This window comes from Oncorhynchus nerka, linkage group LG7 (genome assembly GCF_034236695.1).
Source record: "Oncorhynchus nerka isolate Pitt River linkage group LG7, Oner_Uvic_2.0, whole genome shotgun sequence".
Classification (NCBI taxonomy): domain Eukaryota; kingdom Metazoa; phylum Chordata; class Actinopteri; order Salmoniformes; family Salmonidae; genus Oncorhynchus; species Oncorhynchus nerka.
In genome coordinates, this window is record NC_088402.1 from 34925484 (window position 1) to 34944646 (window position 19163).

The 19163-nt window shown below is 40.2% G+C and overlaps 1 protein-coding gene across 1 annotated transcript; it reads right to left on the reverse strand.

Moving 5' to 3' along the window:
• Positions 1-5315: 5315 nt before the first annotated feature.
• On the reverse strand, positions 5316-19162 carry LOC115131516 (hepatoma-derived growth factor-like). The gene is made up of 6 exons (XM_029663298.2): positions 18690-19162; positions 15231-15307; positions 14741-14885; positions 14291-14449; positions 8494-8667; positions 5316-8156 (listed from the first exon to the last, which is right to left on the reverse strand). Exons 1-6 carry the CDS (start codon positions 18774-18776, stop codon positions 8136-8138), a joined length of 663 nt encoding a protein of 220 aa, XP_029519158.1. The 5' UTR covers positions 18777-19162; the 3' UTR covers positions 5316-8135.
• Between the last annotated feature and the right edge of the window lies 1 nt (position 19163).

Consider the following 19163-nt stretch of genomic DNA (forward strand, 5'->3'; position numbering starts at 1 on the left):
ATAATGAAGGGGGCTGTGCTTTTACTGGATGGTTCTCCTAAGTGTCTCTCTCACTCAAACACACAGGCAGAGTTAAACACAAGCGCCTGAGTGCCGCCCCCTGCCATTACGACAGGTCTCAACTACCCAGGAAAAAAACGAACATTTGAGAGAACCAATCAAATGTTGCATTGACAAACAGCCTCCTGTCCAGACCAGTGAGTCACTGCTCTTTCTCGCTGTGTGGTCACGTGGGTCACGTCAGCTGGGCTACGAACCTACAGGCACAACCAACAAACAGATGAGCGGGTGCACTTACACATAAAAGGTATGGACAATGTAGGCGTGCATTCTCAAAGCCTGAGGATGGCAGGTTGAGGATCACTGACCAGGTCTCCCTTCTCAATACAATCTAGTAAAAGCAAAACTGATATTCTATCTGCCCCAAAAATTATTTTTGTAGATCATTAAAAATGGGTGTGTGGTCAGTGGTGAGAGCTTATGATGAGGCGGGAAAATCCAGACCCCGGTGCGTGTGTGTGTTCTCATCATTTCTGGACCGATGTAATGCATGAATTATATTAACAAAATTAACTAGAAAATGAATATAGTTGCTTGAAAACACACATTTCATTATATTATAGCACTGCAGTGGTAGTGTTTCTGTTTTAAGGCATATGCTCCTACTGTAGACATACTGCCTAGTAGCCAAGATAACTTGTAGAATGTGAAACTCAATGCGTTCACTTCTAACCATTTGTTTTCAAGTGTATCTCCACAAAAATAGTGGGCCGACAAGCCACACACAGAGCAGAGATAATCAGACAGCATTGGATAATTGAAGTACACAAAAGCGCCACTAGATGTCACACTGACAGAGATTTAAAAAAAAAAAAAGTAGATCGTATAAATCAAATTATAGATGTATCTCTACCAAAAAACACATGTTAAATGTAGTGTTAGTACAAGGAACCTATACTCTCAAGAAGCAAACAATAACCGTACAATTTTAAAAACAGACACAACAATATGCAACACTAGATACATCAATTTGTTTTTCTCCTGGTGTAATGTAAATCAAGGGTGGTACGATAAGGGCAGGTTTCCATGACACAGATTAAGCCGAGAAATATTAGACTGAGTAGGTGGAAGTAGTTCCAAAGCCATAGTGAGGCAAACTATTCTCAAACTCGGCACTAATATTATGACATTCTCATCCTAATTTAGTTTTATTGTGGCAATGGAACCTTTGGGCCAGCATACAGTGCATTCAGAAAGTATTCAGACCCCTTGACCTTTTCCACATTTTGTTATGTTACAGCCTTATTCTAAAATGGATTAAATTTTTAAAAAAAATCTTATCAATCTACTAACAATCCCCTATAATGAATACCTATTTACATAAGTATTCAGACCCTTTGCTTTGAGACTCGAAATTGAGCTCAGGATCATACTGTTTCCATTGATCATCCTTGAGATGTTTCCTCAACTTGATTGGAGTCCACCTGTGGTAAATTCAGTTGATTGGGCATGGTTTGGAAAGGAACACACCTGTCTAATATAACGTCCCACAGTTGACAGTGCATGTAAAAACTAAGCCATGAGGTCAAAGGAATTATCCGTAGAGCTCTAAAACAGGACTGTGTCGAGGCACAGATCTGGGGAAGGGTACCAAAACATTTCTGCAGCATTGAAGGTCCCCAAGAACATTCTTAATTGGAAGAAGTTTGGAAGCATCAAGACTCTTACTAGAACTGAGCAATCTGGGGAAAAGGGCCTTGGTCAGGGAGGTGACCAAGAATCTGATGGTCACTCTGACAGAGCTCTAGAGTTCCTCTGTGGAGATGGGAGAACCTTCCAGATGGACAGGCATCTCTGCAGCACTCCACTAATTAGGTCTTTATGGTATAGTGGCCATACGGAAGCCACTACTCAGTAAAAGGCACATGATAGCCCGCTTGGAGATTGTCAAAAGACACCTACAGACTCTCAGACCATGAGAAACAAGATTCTCTGTTCTGATGAAACCAAGACGGAACTCTTTGGCCTGAATGCCAAGTGTCATGTCTGGAGGGAACCTGGCACCATCCCTACGGTGAAGCATGGTGGTGTCAGCATCATGCTGTGGGGATGTTTTTCAGTGGCAGGGACTAGGAGACTAGTCAGGATTGAGGGAAAGATGAACAGAGCAAAGTACAGAGAGATCTTTGATGAAAATCTGCTCCAGAGCGTTCAGGACCTCATACTGGGGCGAAGGTTCACCTTTCAACAGGACAACGACCCTAAGCACACAGCCAAGACAACACAGGAGTGGCTTTGGGACAAGTCTCTGAATGTCCTTGAGTGGCCCAGCCAGAGCCCAGACTCGAACCCTATTGAACATCTCTGGAGAGACCTGAAAATAACTGTGCAGCAACACTCCCCATCCAACCTGACAGAGTTTGAGCGGATCTGCAGAGAAGAATGGGAGAAGCTCCCCAAATACAGGTGTGCCAAGCTTGTAGTGTCATACCCAAGAAGACTCAAGGCTGTAATCGCTGCCAAAGGTTCTTCAACAAAGTACTGAGTAAAGGGTCTGAATATTTGTGTGATATTTCCATTTTTCTATGTTAGTAATGTATATAAATTAGCAAACCATTAAAAAAATGTTTTTTTAACGTTTTCTCTTTTTCATTATGGGTTATTGTGTGTAGATTGATATGGGAGGAAAAAAAACAAATTTAATACATTTTAGAATAAGGCTGTAACCTAACTAAATGTGAAATACTGAATGTCTGAATACTTTTCGAAGGCACTGTATATTGTAGAGAATTCAGGGCTTAGCTTCTACTCAAACCCGGATCCAGTGACTGTCATTCCAACACTTTAACTGTACTCAAAAAGGTTTGGAACACACACGGCAAGCCAACCCCTACTAACATACCCACTATTCACTTACATTTTCAATGTTAAAAAATAATTTTGAAGATGGATTGATGACCACAGGCCTTTGAATGACATCTATATGCATTATTTATTTCTATAGTATTATAAGGTCTCTAATAATACTCGAACGCTCATGTTGACATGTATTCACACTTCTTAAATCTTTATCATACCATTTTCATTTTCTTACTCCCCATCAGGTCATCTCAGATGAAAGAAGTGTGGGTCTTTGGACTGTTTCATGCATAGAGCAGGTAGGCTCTAAAAAGCATAATGTCATAGGGAACATTCTGTAATGAAATACAACTAATGTCATCCCAATAATGCTGAAATGGGTCACTGCTCACCTGTGTTGGTGGTTGTCCTACTGTAATGATGATGATTACTTTAAGAAACAACAATGAAACTAAAGAATGGGAAGCATAGGAATAGAGCACATAGAACATATATCCCGCTTTTTAGAGTTGCTTTCAACACGAATGACAGATCTATAACTCACATGGCTGTGACCTTGGTCAGCTCACCCAAAAAGTTCCATATTGCAACTTTAAGAGTCCTTGTTTCCATATATGTTTTTGTCTAAAAACAAAATAATGTGTCAATGTTTCATTGTTTGAACGGGGGGGGGGTATGTCTGGAACTACTGGCCAGGCAGTTTCTATGCCCTGAGAGGCTGACGCTGGTCATGTTCACAGCACTCTGTGCCCATATCATGAGAAGTTTGCACGTCCTTGTTGAGCCCCATTGTCCTGAAAATGTTGGAATTACTGTTTCGCAAAACCGTGGATTTCCATACTCCATAATGCAATCCACCATTTGCATGATGACAGCCCCCGTCAGATGGGTGGTAATCAATTCGTATGGCAGCGTGGCAGTCCGACAACTTTTTGTGTTCTCTCCGATTGTTGTTGCTGAAGTTCCAGAGGTCTATGGTGACCCCTTCCAACTTACAAAGTGTCAGGGCCAAGTCGACCTTTCCACGAAAGATTGGGACAGTTCTCTGCTACACGGAGCCTTTTAAATTGTCTTCGTCGCAGGTCGAGAGGTTTGACTGTGAACACCTTGCTCAGTTGCATCAGACGGGGTTGCCCTGGTTGGCTGCAAGTAAATAGGTAAAAAGATTTTTGGAAATTAGTGGCCTCAACAGTGGCCTCGGACAATACCTTGCCATGGTCAATGATTTACAGAATCTTCATGTTTACAGCTTGTTTTACCTCAGAGCTCGTTCCAGTCTCATTGACCTCCACTGCCTCAACATCTCTGTGAAGATACAACCCAACTGTATAGTAAAGTAGAGGTAGCCATAGTAAAACTGAGCACAGAATTAGAATTACTGATTGTCTGTACTGTAGGTGTGTATTACCTGGCATTCCCAGTAGCGTTATGTTTGCTGCCTGTACCCTTGCTCTTAGTATCAAAACACAGATACACACATTTAAGAAAAGCCTACCCTTACCCTACAAAATAACATACCTACCATAAGCATAAACATCACTTTTCAAAAATACCTTTGGATGACAGATTGATAACCACAGGTCTTTGAGTGACATCAACCTTCATTTATTTTCTGTTAATTAGGGTACTAATATTACTCAAACACACATTATTAAATCAACCAACAGGACTTGGCACTTCAATAACTATACCTTTTTCGATTTGTTCCCTCCCATGGTTGACCACCTTAAGTTGAAAATGTTACTGGAACGTTGCATTCAGAGAACAATGGTAGTAGGTAACATGTCATAATGCATGATGTCAGTTATTCCAGGGTGGAACATTCTAAATGATCCACATGTTCTGAATGGATTTCTATAATAAGTTAGCAGAGGTCTTAAATGATACGGCTACGGAACACACGGCTAGAATTAATGGGATGTTTATAATCGACTTGTGTGTTTGATCTCCACCGGTTATTGTGTACCATTAAAACTAATATATATATATATATATATATATATATATAAAAAACATTACACTACATACAGTTCCATGCCTCAATCCAAGTCATATCAGGAAGGAATTACAATGTATTATGGCTAACATGTTGTGGCCAGAACAGGACACAACAGTTAACCATACATCATTGTGAAATAAAATGGCTGTCATAAATACACTGAAGTGTTAATTTATTAACCCATTGAAATCACTTATGATTTACCCATTCCCAGGATAAATAAGAAAATGCTTTGACAGGAATCTACAAACATATTTTCCACAAGTCAACAATGACACTGTCGGAGAGTGGACTCTTCAGTAAAAGATGCAGGTGTTCTCGTACCCCCCCTATCTTACATTTGGTGGCAGCTGTGGGATGAACGTTAATGTCCAGGTGGAACGATAAGAGGGGAAGGTGCACATTCTATAAGGAAAGGCACTCCTGGTGAAAGTTAAACATGACAGGCAGGTGGGACTCATTTTGTAATCAACAAGTTTATTGGTTTGAAATAAAATGGACTGGCGGCTAGCTACAATGGTAGAACTAAGCAAGAAGCGTGGCGGATTGACAATCAGTGAAAAAGATCCAAAGAAAGTAACTAGAATTTTACTCCCCTTACATTTTGGGGGGATTTTAAGTCCACTGTGAATTGCTGAGGATCTGGCTATGACCCACCAAAAATAGAATCCTTTTGACAGCATTAGGTTTTGAAAGTTGAAATGTAAAAGGGAAAAATAATGAAAGGTCCAGAATCATGGAGCAGGTCAGTCAGCATACAAAGTTGACTATGAATGAGTGACGGTCTAGCAGTTGAAAGGGAAGCCTGGTGTAAAGGTCTGGGCCATATTCAGTACAGACTGAGAGCTCTAAGTTCTAAGGCCTGTTCCTGAAACGCCCCTGTGTGTTGTGGTTCAGTTAATTAATGACTTATGGAATTCTAAAAAGACCTGATGATTGAATGCATATATGGATTTCACCAAACAAGGGCCACAAAATTGCAACAACGAATTCATGACATATCCAAAAATCATCCAATCATAAAACTGAAGACACGCCCCCCCCCCACAAATCACAAAGCATACATAAGGGAGGGACCAATAAATGTGACAAAAAAGCTCCCCCTGAAAAAAATAAAGAAATTCACATATTGCATTTCAAATATCAACACAAGGGTTATATTCTTACGACAACACAAAATAATAAAACATTTGGTTTAGCAGCCAAAATCACAGGACAAGTCTCACTCTGTTTCAGTTCAAAAGGTTTGAAGGGCAAGTCACTCACACCAAAATATTAAGCTGCACACAGTTACACATACTCTAAGTATGCCCCACAGTGAATAGTAGAAGGGAAAAAGCAGAGCAGCTTCAAATCAGAATTGTGACAATCATGTACCCAAAGACAGAGCTATTCTGCACAGTGTTGAAGTGTTCGGTTTTCACAGGTGCCCCAATATCAAAATAACCTGAACACCATCTTGTTGGCCACAAGGCTGATGTCCTTTTCACAACATTGAGATTGTAAAATGTCTGGACCAATGAACAGTGCAGTTTCTATCAAGAAATGTAAATATTTTTCAAGAACTCATTCAAATCTGAACCTTCCACTGCTTTTTTCCACTTTTCATTATTCCCTTTCTAAATCAGGTTTAACCTGGGATATCAGGTAAACAAAATGAATTAGGTGCAATTAATAGAACTGAAAACCAGCAGTACTCCAGACCTCCAGGGTAGGAGTGAATGCCCCTTCCATAGAACATAGTCCCCTTCCTAGTCATCTTCCAGAGCTGAAAGTATTGCGCTTCATCAAACATGTCACTGGTTAATACCAACATTGTCACAGAAACATTCAGGAATGTTTTTCTTGCTTTTAACAATGCACATTTCATTTTGGGGTAGTTTTTGAAATATAGATTTCCCTTCATTATTTAAACGTCGGAATTGACCTATATGGACAGTGATAAAGTGTAATGGTTCTGATAGAAGAAATATGAAAATGCATAAGCATGGTAGCAATTGAAAGGGAAGAGTTTGGAGATTATGGAATCATGTTTAGACCAACGCTGAGGACAACAGTTCACCTGACATCCAAACATTACACTGCTGATTTTATGTGCATTTTACATTTAGTGTACATTTCTTCTCATTTGTTGATACCAAAATCTGAAATATACTCTGGATACAACCAGTAAGGGAGAGATGGGGGCAACTTCTGAACTTGAGCACCGCACACGACAAGAAAGGCTGTCAGTCAAAACCCATACAGCGCTGTGACACGCAGAGCCAGAGCTCTGATGTCATTTATAGCATGTTACTGTAGAGCCACTGCGTTCCAATTTAAACTTATCAGTGCCCAAATCTGCCATTTTCAACCCATATATGGGTTTGAGTGTAAAGGGTTAAGAGAGGGGTTTGCAAAGTGGTTTTCGTTTCCTTGTGCTTCTGTAAATAGATGTGACATTCAATCAAAATAGGGAATTCGGTGTCATTGAAGGCGCATTATTTGGTCACCTACCATGTACAGGTAACATGCAACATGTTATATAGCATTAAAACGATAGTTGTCGCTAGAAAAACTTGCTAATGACCTAGACAAAGTTAAATATCTTAAAAGTGCAACACACCATGAGTAAGAAAATACATTGTCTGTTTCAAAGTCAGGCCGAGGAAAGGGAAAGAAAAGCAAGTACAATTACTATTATGTATACACCTTAAAGCCAAGAACACATATTTTTATAAAGCACAACGACATAGCAAAAAGCTATCAAGTCTAACACCAACAACCCTCATAACTAAAAACCTATTCAAAAACAGGATTTTTATGTTAAATGGAAATGAATTATGAATGTAATGTTTACTAGATTTCCCCAAATTTGTTTTGTTTTTGTATTCATTTGCTTATGTTTAGATTCTTGTTAAAGAAACCGTATGTGTACTCTCTAAACTGTAATGCATTTGACACCTAGCAGCCAGACATCATAATTGGACAAAAAAAAAAATTATACATCCGAAACACATTTCCTCTTGAGCCTTGAATTTCTCATCACTATTGGTTTGACTTGACAATTTCAATCCTGGGATATACAATATCCCCAACTGGCAAGTAAGTTTTTTTTGCCTTTCAATATATATCTATCGATATATAGCAAGTACAATTTCTATATAGGTCTTAACACTTTCCAGTTACTTAAACAGCAGAAAACTAGCATTCAAAGATTAGCTAATTACTGTGTGTTGTCACCCCAAATTCCACAGAGAAGAACCAAGGGTTCTTGGTCATCCTCAGAGGCTTGATGTTAAGCACTGTCCATCACAGGCTGAGAAGAAAGCATGGAGAAAATGTTACATCGCATCAGTAATTTCATTTTTAAAATTTTTATAATGTTGGATATGAACCAGGTGCGAGTTTCTCGAAAGCCTCGTTGCCAGTGCAGTAGTATATACAGTATCTATTGATGAACAATTCCGCGTAGAACAGCAAAGTGCTTCATTTGTTCAATTTCGTTAGTTCAAGCACAGAAGATTGTCAACAGAAATAACAGGCCACATTAGCTTGAAGGCTTTTGGGAAACTCACCCTGGACCAGGCCCTGATGTAAGACCAAATTAATAGGAGATCGATGTAACTCATCGGTCAAAAGACAGCTTCCCTCACCTTCTCTGATGTTAGTTGGCCCTCGGTCGGTGGTTTTGATTCACCCGGCGCAGAAGACAGCTCAGTGGGCTTATGCCCTGCCTTGTCATTAAGCTTCAGCTCACTGTCAGACTTCTTACAATCCACCTTCGAGTCACCTTTGCCCTCTGTGTCCTTAGGTCGTTTAGGAGAGCTCTTCGGGGAGAGAGAAAGACGCATCACCCTTATTCAAGTGACATATTTCCCCAAGTGGCAAGAAAAAGCATGTGAACCCTTTGGAAATATCTGGATTTCTGCATGAAATGGTCATAAAATTTGATCGGATATTCATCTAGGTCACAACAACAGTCTGCTTAAACTAACACACATACAGTGATATGTTTTCAAGTCTTTGTTGAACCCCCCGTGTAAACATTCACAGTGCAAGGTGGAAAAGTAAGTGAAACCTTGGATTTAATAACTGGTTGACCCTCCTTTGGCAGCAATAACCTCAACCAAACCTTTTCTGTAGTGGAATTTTGGACCATTCCTCTTTACAAAACTGTTTCAGTTCAGCAATATTCTTGGGATGTCTGGTGTGAACTGCTCTCGAGGTCATGCCACAGCATCTCAGTCAGGTCGAGGTCAGGACTCTGACTGGGCCACTCCAGAAGGTGTATTTTCTTCTGTTGAAGCCATTCTGTTGTTGATTTACTTCTGTGTTTTGGGTCGTTGTCCTGTTGCATCACCCAACTTCTGTTGAACTTCAATTGGCGGACAGATAGCCTTACATTCTCCTGCAAAATGTCTTGATAAATTGAGAATTCATTTTTCCGTCGAAGATAGCAAGCTGTCCAGGCCCTGAGGCAGCAAAGCAGCTCCAAACCATGATGCTCCCTCCACCATACTTTACAGTTGGGGGGTTTTGATGTTGGTGTGCTGTGCATGTGTTCCCTCCAAACAATCCAACTGTAGTTTCATCTGTCGACAGAATATTTTGCCAGTAGCGCTGTGGAACATCCAGGTGCACTTTTGCAAACTTCAGACGTGCAGCAATGGGTTTTTTTTGGACAGAAGTGGCTTCTTCCGTGGTGTCCTCCCATGAACACCATTCTTGTTTAGTGTTTTATGTATCTGCGCTGTGCTCTTGCAGTAATCTTTGCAGGGCGGACACTCCTGGGTAGAGTAGCAACAGTGCTGACCTTTCTCCATTTATAGACAATTTGTCTTACCATGGTCTGATGAACATCAAGGTTTTTAGAGATACTTTTGTAACCCTTTCCAGCTTTATGCAAGTCAACAATTCTTCATCTTAGGTCTTCTGAGATGTCTTTTGTTTGAGGCATAGTTCACATCAAGCAATGCTTCTTGTGAATAGCAAAATACATTTTTTGAGTGTTTTTTAAATGGCAAGGCAGCTCTAACCAACATCTCCAATCTCACCAGGTTATACTAGACTCCAGGTTAGCTGACTCCAATTACCTTTTGGAGAAGTCATTAGCCTAGGGGTTCACATTCATTTTGTAGGTTGGGAAAAGTATGTTTAAACTCTGTATTCAATGTAGACAAGAAAAATACAATAATTTGTGTGTTATTAGTTTAAGCACACCGTTTATCTATTGTTGTAACTTCGATGAAGATCAGATCAAATTTTATGACTAATTTATGCAGAAATCCAGGTAATTCCAAAGGGTTCACATACTTTGTCTTGCCACTCACTGTACATGATTGCTTATTTGTTCGTTTTTATTTTATTTGACTTTTTTACTGTTTTAAATAAACAACAAAAAACTTTAAAATGCCATGCAATGATAGTTTCATTATGACAAGCAAAGTGACCCACACCTGCCACTCGTCTATTGAAGTCAGTAGTACTTTGTTAGAACACCTTGAAATACATTTCACAAGGGATTAGTTAATAGCTTATTCATCATTACTCCCACATTTGTTAATGTTAGCAAGCTAGTTATTCACACATGTATAAACAACTTTAAAAAGTAATAATGATCCATATCATTTAGAAGATGTTTAATAGTAGGTTCATAAACCATTTACTAATCATTTATACTTTATAAATGCTTTGAGTGAACAGTGTAATTTATCACAAAAATAACTTCATTGGTAGACATTCCAAACGTATCCGATTATACTTAAGGTCTCAAAATAGCCTAGAACATATCAATGGTAAAAGAATAAGCACACAGGATGTTGAAGGAAATGTAAAGCATATTGTTTGTAAATGAAGAAGTGTTGTAATGCAAATGTTTTGCTAATGTCAACCTTGCAAACCCAAACTAATCATAAATCAGGGAGATGTAACCTACACAACAGCTGGCCGGATCGGCCCGTTTTTCTCTAGTGGTTTTTCATTCCTTCATTACAGCTGATATGTGATTGAAGTAGAAATGTTACATGTATGATTTGCAGGTGGAAATGTTACATGTATAACCTTTAAACGCAGACTATTTTCACACTTTGGTTTTGGTATATCACTGGCAAGAAAAAGGTAATACAGTGGGGCAAAAAAGTATTTAGTCAGCCACCAATTGTTTTCCACCATAATTTGCAAATAAATTCATTAAAAATCCTACAATGTGATTTTCTGGATTTTTTTCTCATTTTGTCTGTCATAGTTGAAGTGTACCTATGATGAAAATTACAGGCCTCTCATCTTTTTAAGTGGGAGAACTTGCACAATTGGTGGCTGACTAAATACTTTTTTACCCCACTGTAATTCCGTATTCGGACGAAAATGTTACTTGACCAGCATAGAGTGCGTCTGAAGTTACACATCACACTATTACAAGTGTGACTGTTTGAATGAAATTATGAATAGATTTCCTTAAACATCCTCTGTAGTGTGTGAGTGTTTAACCAATGATATGTTCAAGGCCATTCTAGGATAAAATATGCACTACATATTCTGCTGTTCTTTCCCCCACCTTGCACGATGCTCCTCACCTCCACTTCGTTCAAAAAAGAAACAGATTCCCTTACTGCAGATTCAGTCTAAAGAACATCAGGTACTGCTGAATGATATACCAATGGCATGTACATTATTTTATGAGAATGTACACTGTTCACTCAAGACATTATGAATAATTATTGCATACTTAAAAGGTTGTTTATAAATGTGTGAATAACTAGCTTACTAACATTTACACGTGGGTGTAATTATTAATTAATTATGAATAAACTATTTACTTATCGTTATTATAAAGTGTTGCAAAATATTCCTGCAGAATATTCCTGTGGAACATGTAACTCCGTTTAAAGCAGAAAATGGTAACGTAACATTGCCTGTGAGGCAGTTCTTCTGCGATACCGGCCATCAATGTTTCCAAACATTTTTTGGGCACTGAGCAAATTTCAGGTCTTATGAGCAGAATCTTGAACACTGTGAGCATTCTGTGCAACTTACAGCACGCTTTTACTGTGAACACTGAGTCTGTGCCCACTTTCAGTTACAGTTTTAGAAAATGTCCAAGTAGACAACTGAAGCTATTTGGAGCCTATTAGGACATTCACAGTTGCCTATGAACAAAAACAATGGATCAAATGCATTGCATAACCTTTTCAGATGAAAATAGCTATTGATTGAGGCCTGTATTCCATGAGACTTTTTAAAAACATTATGCAGGGCTTAACATTAACCTTAGGTTTTTTATTTGTCTGAAAGCTCAAGTCACTTATCAGAAAACAGAAAAACTTGTCTGTAAACAGTGAACACCATGGGCAAAATATGTGACTGGAAATTGTGTTGTATTGTGACGAATGAAGGAAGAAACTACTTTACAAAATAAAAGTATCATTATTGGTACCATACAGAGAATTGTAAAAAATAAAGAAACGCGTCGCAGGGGTCTAAGGCACTGCGTCTCAGTGCAAGAGGCGTCCCCGGTTCAATTCCAGGCTGTATCACATCCGGCTGTGATTGGGAGTACCATAGGGCAGCGCACAATTGGCCTAGCGTCGTCTGGGGTTGGCCGTCATTGTAAATTAGAATTTGTACAGACTTGCCTAGTTAAATAAAGGTTAACAAATTAATAGCGTTTGTATTAGCTATAACCTGCCTAATAACTTGCTAACTAGCAAAGAATATGAAAACATTTTCACACTCGGCTCTGCTCTTTGATCTCAAAAGATCTTCTATTCCAACAGTGGGTGATTCCTGATGGGCTGGCCCCAGATGGTAAGTGTATGCAACAACACATCTGCCACACTGAACTTCAACATGGGGGCCCATCAGGGGTGCATGCTTAGTCCCCTCCTGTACTCCCTATTCACCCACGACTGCTGTGCCAAGCACGACTCCAACACCATCATTAAGTTTGCTGACGACAACAGTGGTAGGCCTGCCTGACCACTAACAACGATGAGTCAGCCTATAAGGAGGTGGTCAGAGACCGGCAGTGTGGTGCCAGGAGAACAACCTCTGCCTCAACGTAATCAAGACAAAAGAGCTGATTGTGGACTACAGGAAAAGGAGGGCCGAACATGCCCCCATTAACATCGACAGGACTGTAGTGGAGAGGGTCAAGAGTTTCAAGTTCCTTGGCGTCCACATCACCAACAAACTATTATGGTTCAAACACACCAAGACAGTCGTGAAGAGGGCACGACAACGCCTTTTCCCCTTCAGGAGACTGAAAAGATTTGTCATGGGCCCAGAGATCCTCAAACATTTCTACAGCTGCACCATCGAGAGCATGCTGACCGGTTGCATCACTGCCTGGTATGGCAACTGCTCGGCATCTGAACGTAAGACGCTACAGAGGGTAGTGCGTATGGCCCAGTACATCACTGGGGCCAAGTTTCCTGCCATCCAGTACCTATATACTAGGCAGTATCAGAGGAAAGCCCAAAAAATGGTCAAAGACTCCAGTCATCCAAATCATAGACTGTTCTCTCCGCTACCGCACGGCAAGCGGTACCGGAACGCCAAGTCTAGGTCCGAAAGGCAACTTAACAGCTTCTACCCCCAAGCCATAAGACTGCTGAACAATTAATCAAAATGGCCACCTGGACTGTTTACATCGACACCCCTTGCCCCTTTGTTTTTACACTGATGCTACTCATGGTTTATTATCTATGCAGTCACTTTACCCCTACTTACATGTACAAATTACACCGACTAACCTGTACCCTTGCACATGGACTCAGTACCGGTACCAGATGTATATAGCCTCTGTTATTTTATTGTGTTACTTTTTATTTTTTTAATGACTTTAGCCTATAAGGTAAATGTTTTCTTTATTATATTTCTTGAACTGCACTGTTGGTTAAGGACTCGTAAGTAAGCATTTTACGGTAAGGTCTACACCTGTTATATTCGGCGCATGTGACAAATACAATTTGATTTTGAAACTGCTTGTGCCGGCCAATGCAATAGAATGCTATTCTGATGCGCTCTGCCTACGACAAAATCACTGACAATCTTGCCAAGTTGGGTTTGATGCATTGAAAAAGACTGATATGTTCATTTGATCATAATTCCCACACTACTGTAGAAGGAAACGTTGATCTGTTTCAGGAAAGAATGTAAACTAACGGTGCAACTAAAGGTCAGTAAAGTTAAATTTCATGCAACAGGATCTCTGCGCAGGCTGGCATTTCTTCTCCACTGCAGACCTGAAGGAGCTGCACAGCTTAGAGGGAACATTGTCATAAATTACTACCTACAATAGTGGCTATATAGCCAATTGACTTCTTAGTAAATGCTCAGCTGTTTGAATGCCCAATCAATTGAAATTGGCAAAATATAAACAAATACAGTAGCGATATGGGGTATGGTTCTACTTGTTAAGACTGACTAGACATGTGAATGTTTGACACTTACCTCGCTGGAACCCCCAGCTTTCCTCTTGGCCACTCCCTTGTCATTCTTCTCATCGATGACGAGGGTCCCTTCGTCCTCGTCACTGCTTCCTTCTGCATCCCCCTTTTGTGCCCCTCCTGCCTCCACCGCCCCCTCTGCTGGAGTCTCCTTCTTTGCTGGCTGCAGGAGAAAGAACAGAATTAAGGATGGGAAACGTGGTGAACTATTCCCAATGCACACCTGTATTTGCTGAGGTTGAGTATAGGTAAATGTGTATTTGGGAGTACTTTATCATTGATGATGAAATAGTAGGGTTTTTGTGTTCCCAGAATAGCAAAGACAAACATTGGGTGGTGTGCGTCTTAATATCTGCTAAAATCATATACCATCATGTGTTACACAGGAACAAAGGCTCAAGCATGTCAGCAGGCACACAAACAGACACGTCCCTTTCAGTCTCTAAGCACACACCTCATAGCCCGCGGGTTCGTGTATCACTGTAGGGTTGTTCTCAATTTCCCAGAGACCCTCGCTGAAGCCTTTCCTCTTGGTGGGCTTGCCAAACTTCTCCTTGCCCTCCTCATAAGGGAACAGGTCCTTGGGACCCAGGAATGCCCTGAGAGGTTGAAGGTTATAAAGTTCAAAGGTTGACGCATGCAACCACCTACAGAGCTTCAAAATACTGTTCTATGGAACTACAAGGTAAACGACTACTGTGTCATTCCAAATGAACCACCCAGTGCACTGGAGATCTGGAGAGAATTTGATAGGTGTAAGGAACGATATGGTGGTAGCTCCAACTTGTTCTCCGATAGGTATAAGTAATATGGAGAAAATACAGACTAGCCTATTAAAGCCTCTCATATCGCGACTATTGTATAGAAGGTAGGGGCTAGGGATTCATTTGGAATTAGGCAAGACTATGTGATAGGATTCATTGCATCAAAAATGATTTACTTACGTCTCATGTGTCCCAAAGAAGAACACTTGGTACTTGTTGGAGGGGGACTTGACCACTCCTTCGGGTAACTCGTTAATCTGCGGAAGAAGGAAACAATGAGTGTAATTGTTAGGGAGTGCTTCAAACTAAATAACTAGGGGCAAAAGTGCAAATATGGTGATTTATGAATTTCAGGAGCTACCGCAAACAATACAAGTTCATATAAAATATTTTGTTTGGCTACTGAAACAAAGAAAAAAGCAGACCAGCGTAAACTAAAAAGGCCAGAGCTGCTTTAAGAATTAGGTAATTAAAAATGTACTTCATACACTCACTTGAGAGGCCAGGTTTCAAGTGCTTTAATGACTGACACACACTTTCATTTTCTCAGTCAAATACACACATAGAGTAAATGACTGACATTCAGAGTTCTGTCAAAATGGTGTCTCTCCCCCCCAAGGCAAATATTGGGCACTGGACACAGCGGCAAATCAATGAGTCTCTTCACCGACCCCCTTCAACCAATTTGAGCTGAACAACAAAACAGATAGCCCTGTGTGTATATTTATGGCATAGTTTAGGGAATAGTAAAGAATTGTTGTTTTGTGTCCTGTGAATGTATTATGAATGTGAATGGGATCATGCACAAATGTATTGATAACCCAACGCTTGGGTGTGTAGTGAGTGTATACTTTTCTGAGGGCTCATTTTACACATTATTTGGTGTAGTTGAACACAGACACACAGAAATAGAATTCCAAATACTAAGAATTAACATTTCAGAAGTAGGCCTAAATTAGTACTACTTTTATCTCTATTTACATTACAATTACATGCGATGTATCCACAGGCACACTCAAGATACATTTCTTATGAGCACATGATACAATAACCCTGTTGTAATCTAAGGAGGAAAAGAGATGACGCCATTATGTCAAACATGTAGGGACAAATATGTCTATTAAGCAAACCAGATCACACTATATATTTTTTTCTTCACAAATAGCCAGGGAAACACTCCAACATAATTTACAAACTAAGCATTTGTGTTTAGTTAGTCCGCCAGATCAGAGGAATTAGGGACGACCATGGATGTTCTCTTGATAGTGTGTGAATTGGACCAGTTTCCTGTACTGCTAAGCATGTAACGAGTACTTTTGGGTGTCAGGGAAAATGTATGGAGTGAAAAGTACAGTCTAAGGCAATGCATCTCAGTGCAAGAGTGTGCAAAACTGTCAGCAAGGCAACGAGTGGCTACTTTGAAAAATCTAAAATATCAAATATATTTTGATTTGTTTAACACTTTGGTCACTACATGATTCCATGTGTTATTCTACAATGTAGAAAAATAGTCAAAAATAAATAAATAACTGTTGAATGAGGTGTGTCCAAACTTGAGGTACTGTCTGTGTGTGTGTGTGTGAGATATATATATATATATATATACACACATTTTAAAAATAAACAAATGGCAATTCTTAATGAAAATACATGACCTACTTTCCACTAATTTGCAATGGAGTCTGAGCTAAAACACCCGTACACCATTTACATTACCTTACAATAGGCTCATGCATTGCTGCCAGACAATCAAATGCCACCGCTGCCACCAAATACCCTATATATAGATATATATATATACACACAAAAGTATGTGGATACCCCTTCAAATTAATGTATTCAGCCACACCCGTTTGCGACAGGTGTATAAAATTGATTACGCAGTCATGCAATCTCCATAGACGAACATTGGGCTTACTGAAGAGCTCAGTGACTTTCAACATGGCACCGTCATAGGATGCCACTTTTCTAACAAGTCAGTTCGTCAAATTCCTGCCCTGCTTGACCTGCCTGTCAACTGTAAGTGGTGTTCTTGTTTAGTGGAAGGTTCTAGGAGCAACAATGGCTCAGCCACGAAGTGGTAGGCCACACAAGCTGACAGAATGGGACCGGCGAGTGCAGAAGCGTGTAGCACGTTTAACTAGTCTGTCCTCGGTTGCAACACTCACTACAGAGTTCCAAACAGCCTCTGGAAGCATCGTCAGCACAAGAACTGTTCGTCGGGAGCTTCATGAAACCGGGTTTCCATGGCCGAGCAGCCGCACACAAACCAAAGATCAACATGCACAATGCCGAGCGTTTGCTGGATTGGTGTAAAGCTCACCGCCATTGGACTCTGGAAACACTTTTTCTGGAGTGATGAATCACGCTTCACCATCTGGCAGTCCGACAGACAAATCTGGGTTTGGCTGTTGCCAGGAGAACGCGACCTTCCCCAATGCATAGTACCAACTGTAAAATTTGGTGGAGGAGGAATAATGGTCTGGGGCTGTTTTTCATGATTCGGCTAAGCCCTTTAGTTCCAGTGAAGGGAAATCTTAATGCTACAGCATACAATGATATTCTAGACGATTCTGTGCTTCCAACTTCGTGGCAACAGTTTGGCATTCTGTATTTTATTAGGATCCCCATTAGCTGTTGCGAAAGCATGAAAACACATAACATGAATAGACAAGAACAGAACAGTTTGGGGAAGACCCTTTCCTGTTTCAGCATGACAATACCCCTGTGCACAAATAGAGGTCCATGCAGAAATGGTTTGTCGATGATCGGTGTGGAAGAACTTGGCTGGCCTGCAGAGCCCTGACCTAACCCCCATCAAACACCTTTGGGATTCATTTGAACGCTGACTGAGAGCCAGGTTTAATCACCAAACAGTGCCCGACCTCACTAATGCTCTTGTGGCTGAATGGAAGCAAGTCCCCACAGCAATGTTCCAACATCTAGTGGAAAGCCTACCCAGAAGAGTGTAGGTTGCTATAGCAGCAAAGGGCGGGACCAACTTCATATTAATGCTCATGATTTAACAATGTTCGATGGGCAGGTGTCCACATACTTTTGGTAATGTGTATTATCCATTCAGAATTCCCACACTAGCAAACTCAGTTACAATGTTTCAAAGTATCCATTTCGCGACTCGACTAGTAGCAACTTTGTATCACAATCACGTTTGAAATACTACTGGTTGGACTTGGAATAGTCTAATATCTTAGAAGTCGAGGGGTAACTGACATTAAATGTACTCCAGCCTATTTGTTACAAGTTGAATATATAATATGTTTGTTTACTTGAAGCCAGGATCTATCAGACAGCCTATACTAGGCCTCGTATCAATGATTAAATTAAACAGCATCTCTGCGAAATGAAGAGTACTCAGGACGGCATTTGCTAGGTCAATGTAAAAGTATGTTTACTGCTACAATTTAGATTTCCCAAAATGAAACACCAAATGTACAACAAAAAACATGTCACTAGCCTATTTCACAGCGCGCAGTCATACGCAAATAAACTTTGCAAAGACCAGGGGTAGGCCTCAATGATCTGATCTAGCAGATAGGCCCATACATGTGGGATAGAAACAAGAAGACGTAGGCCTACTATTAGCGTTTGGTTAAGAAGTAAAAGTCTGAAGTTGCTTACCCTCGCGGGCCAATGTGGATAACCCTTCATTTTCGCAAACACGAGATCCCCAGGCTTATATTCTTTTTGCCTATTCGACCTCGGCATGGCTTCTCAGTGGATGAATAAGATTTTTATTTATTTATATATATATAAAAATGGACAATGTCGGTTTACTGTTGCAAGAACAACGAAATATAGCAACCTAGAGGATTGCACTTGTTAGGTTAGGAGCTCCAACTTTCGGTTGCTTTAGGTTTTCGCTTCAAAATTCAGCCACGCGTAGAAAATTGGAAAGTGGACGCAATCGAATTGGTAACTTTGCGCGGTCTAGTGCTTTGCAGAGTGTGATTACAAACTGCACCTATCAATTGTAATTTTCGTATGTTTTATTTAAAAAATCCCGTTATTCCTGCCGTCCTAATCCTCTGTATATAGAGACTTGTTTTTGTTTGAAATTGGAACCGCTTCCCTCTTCCGAGCAGACTCATTATC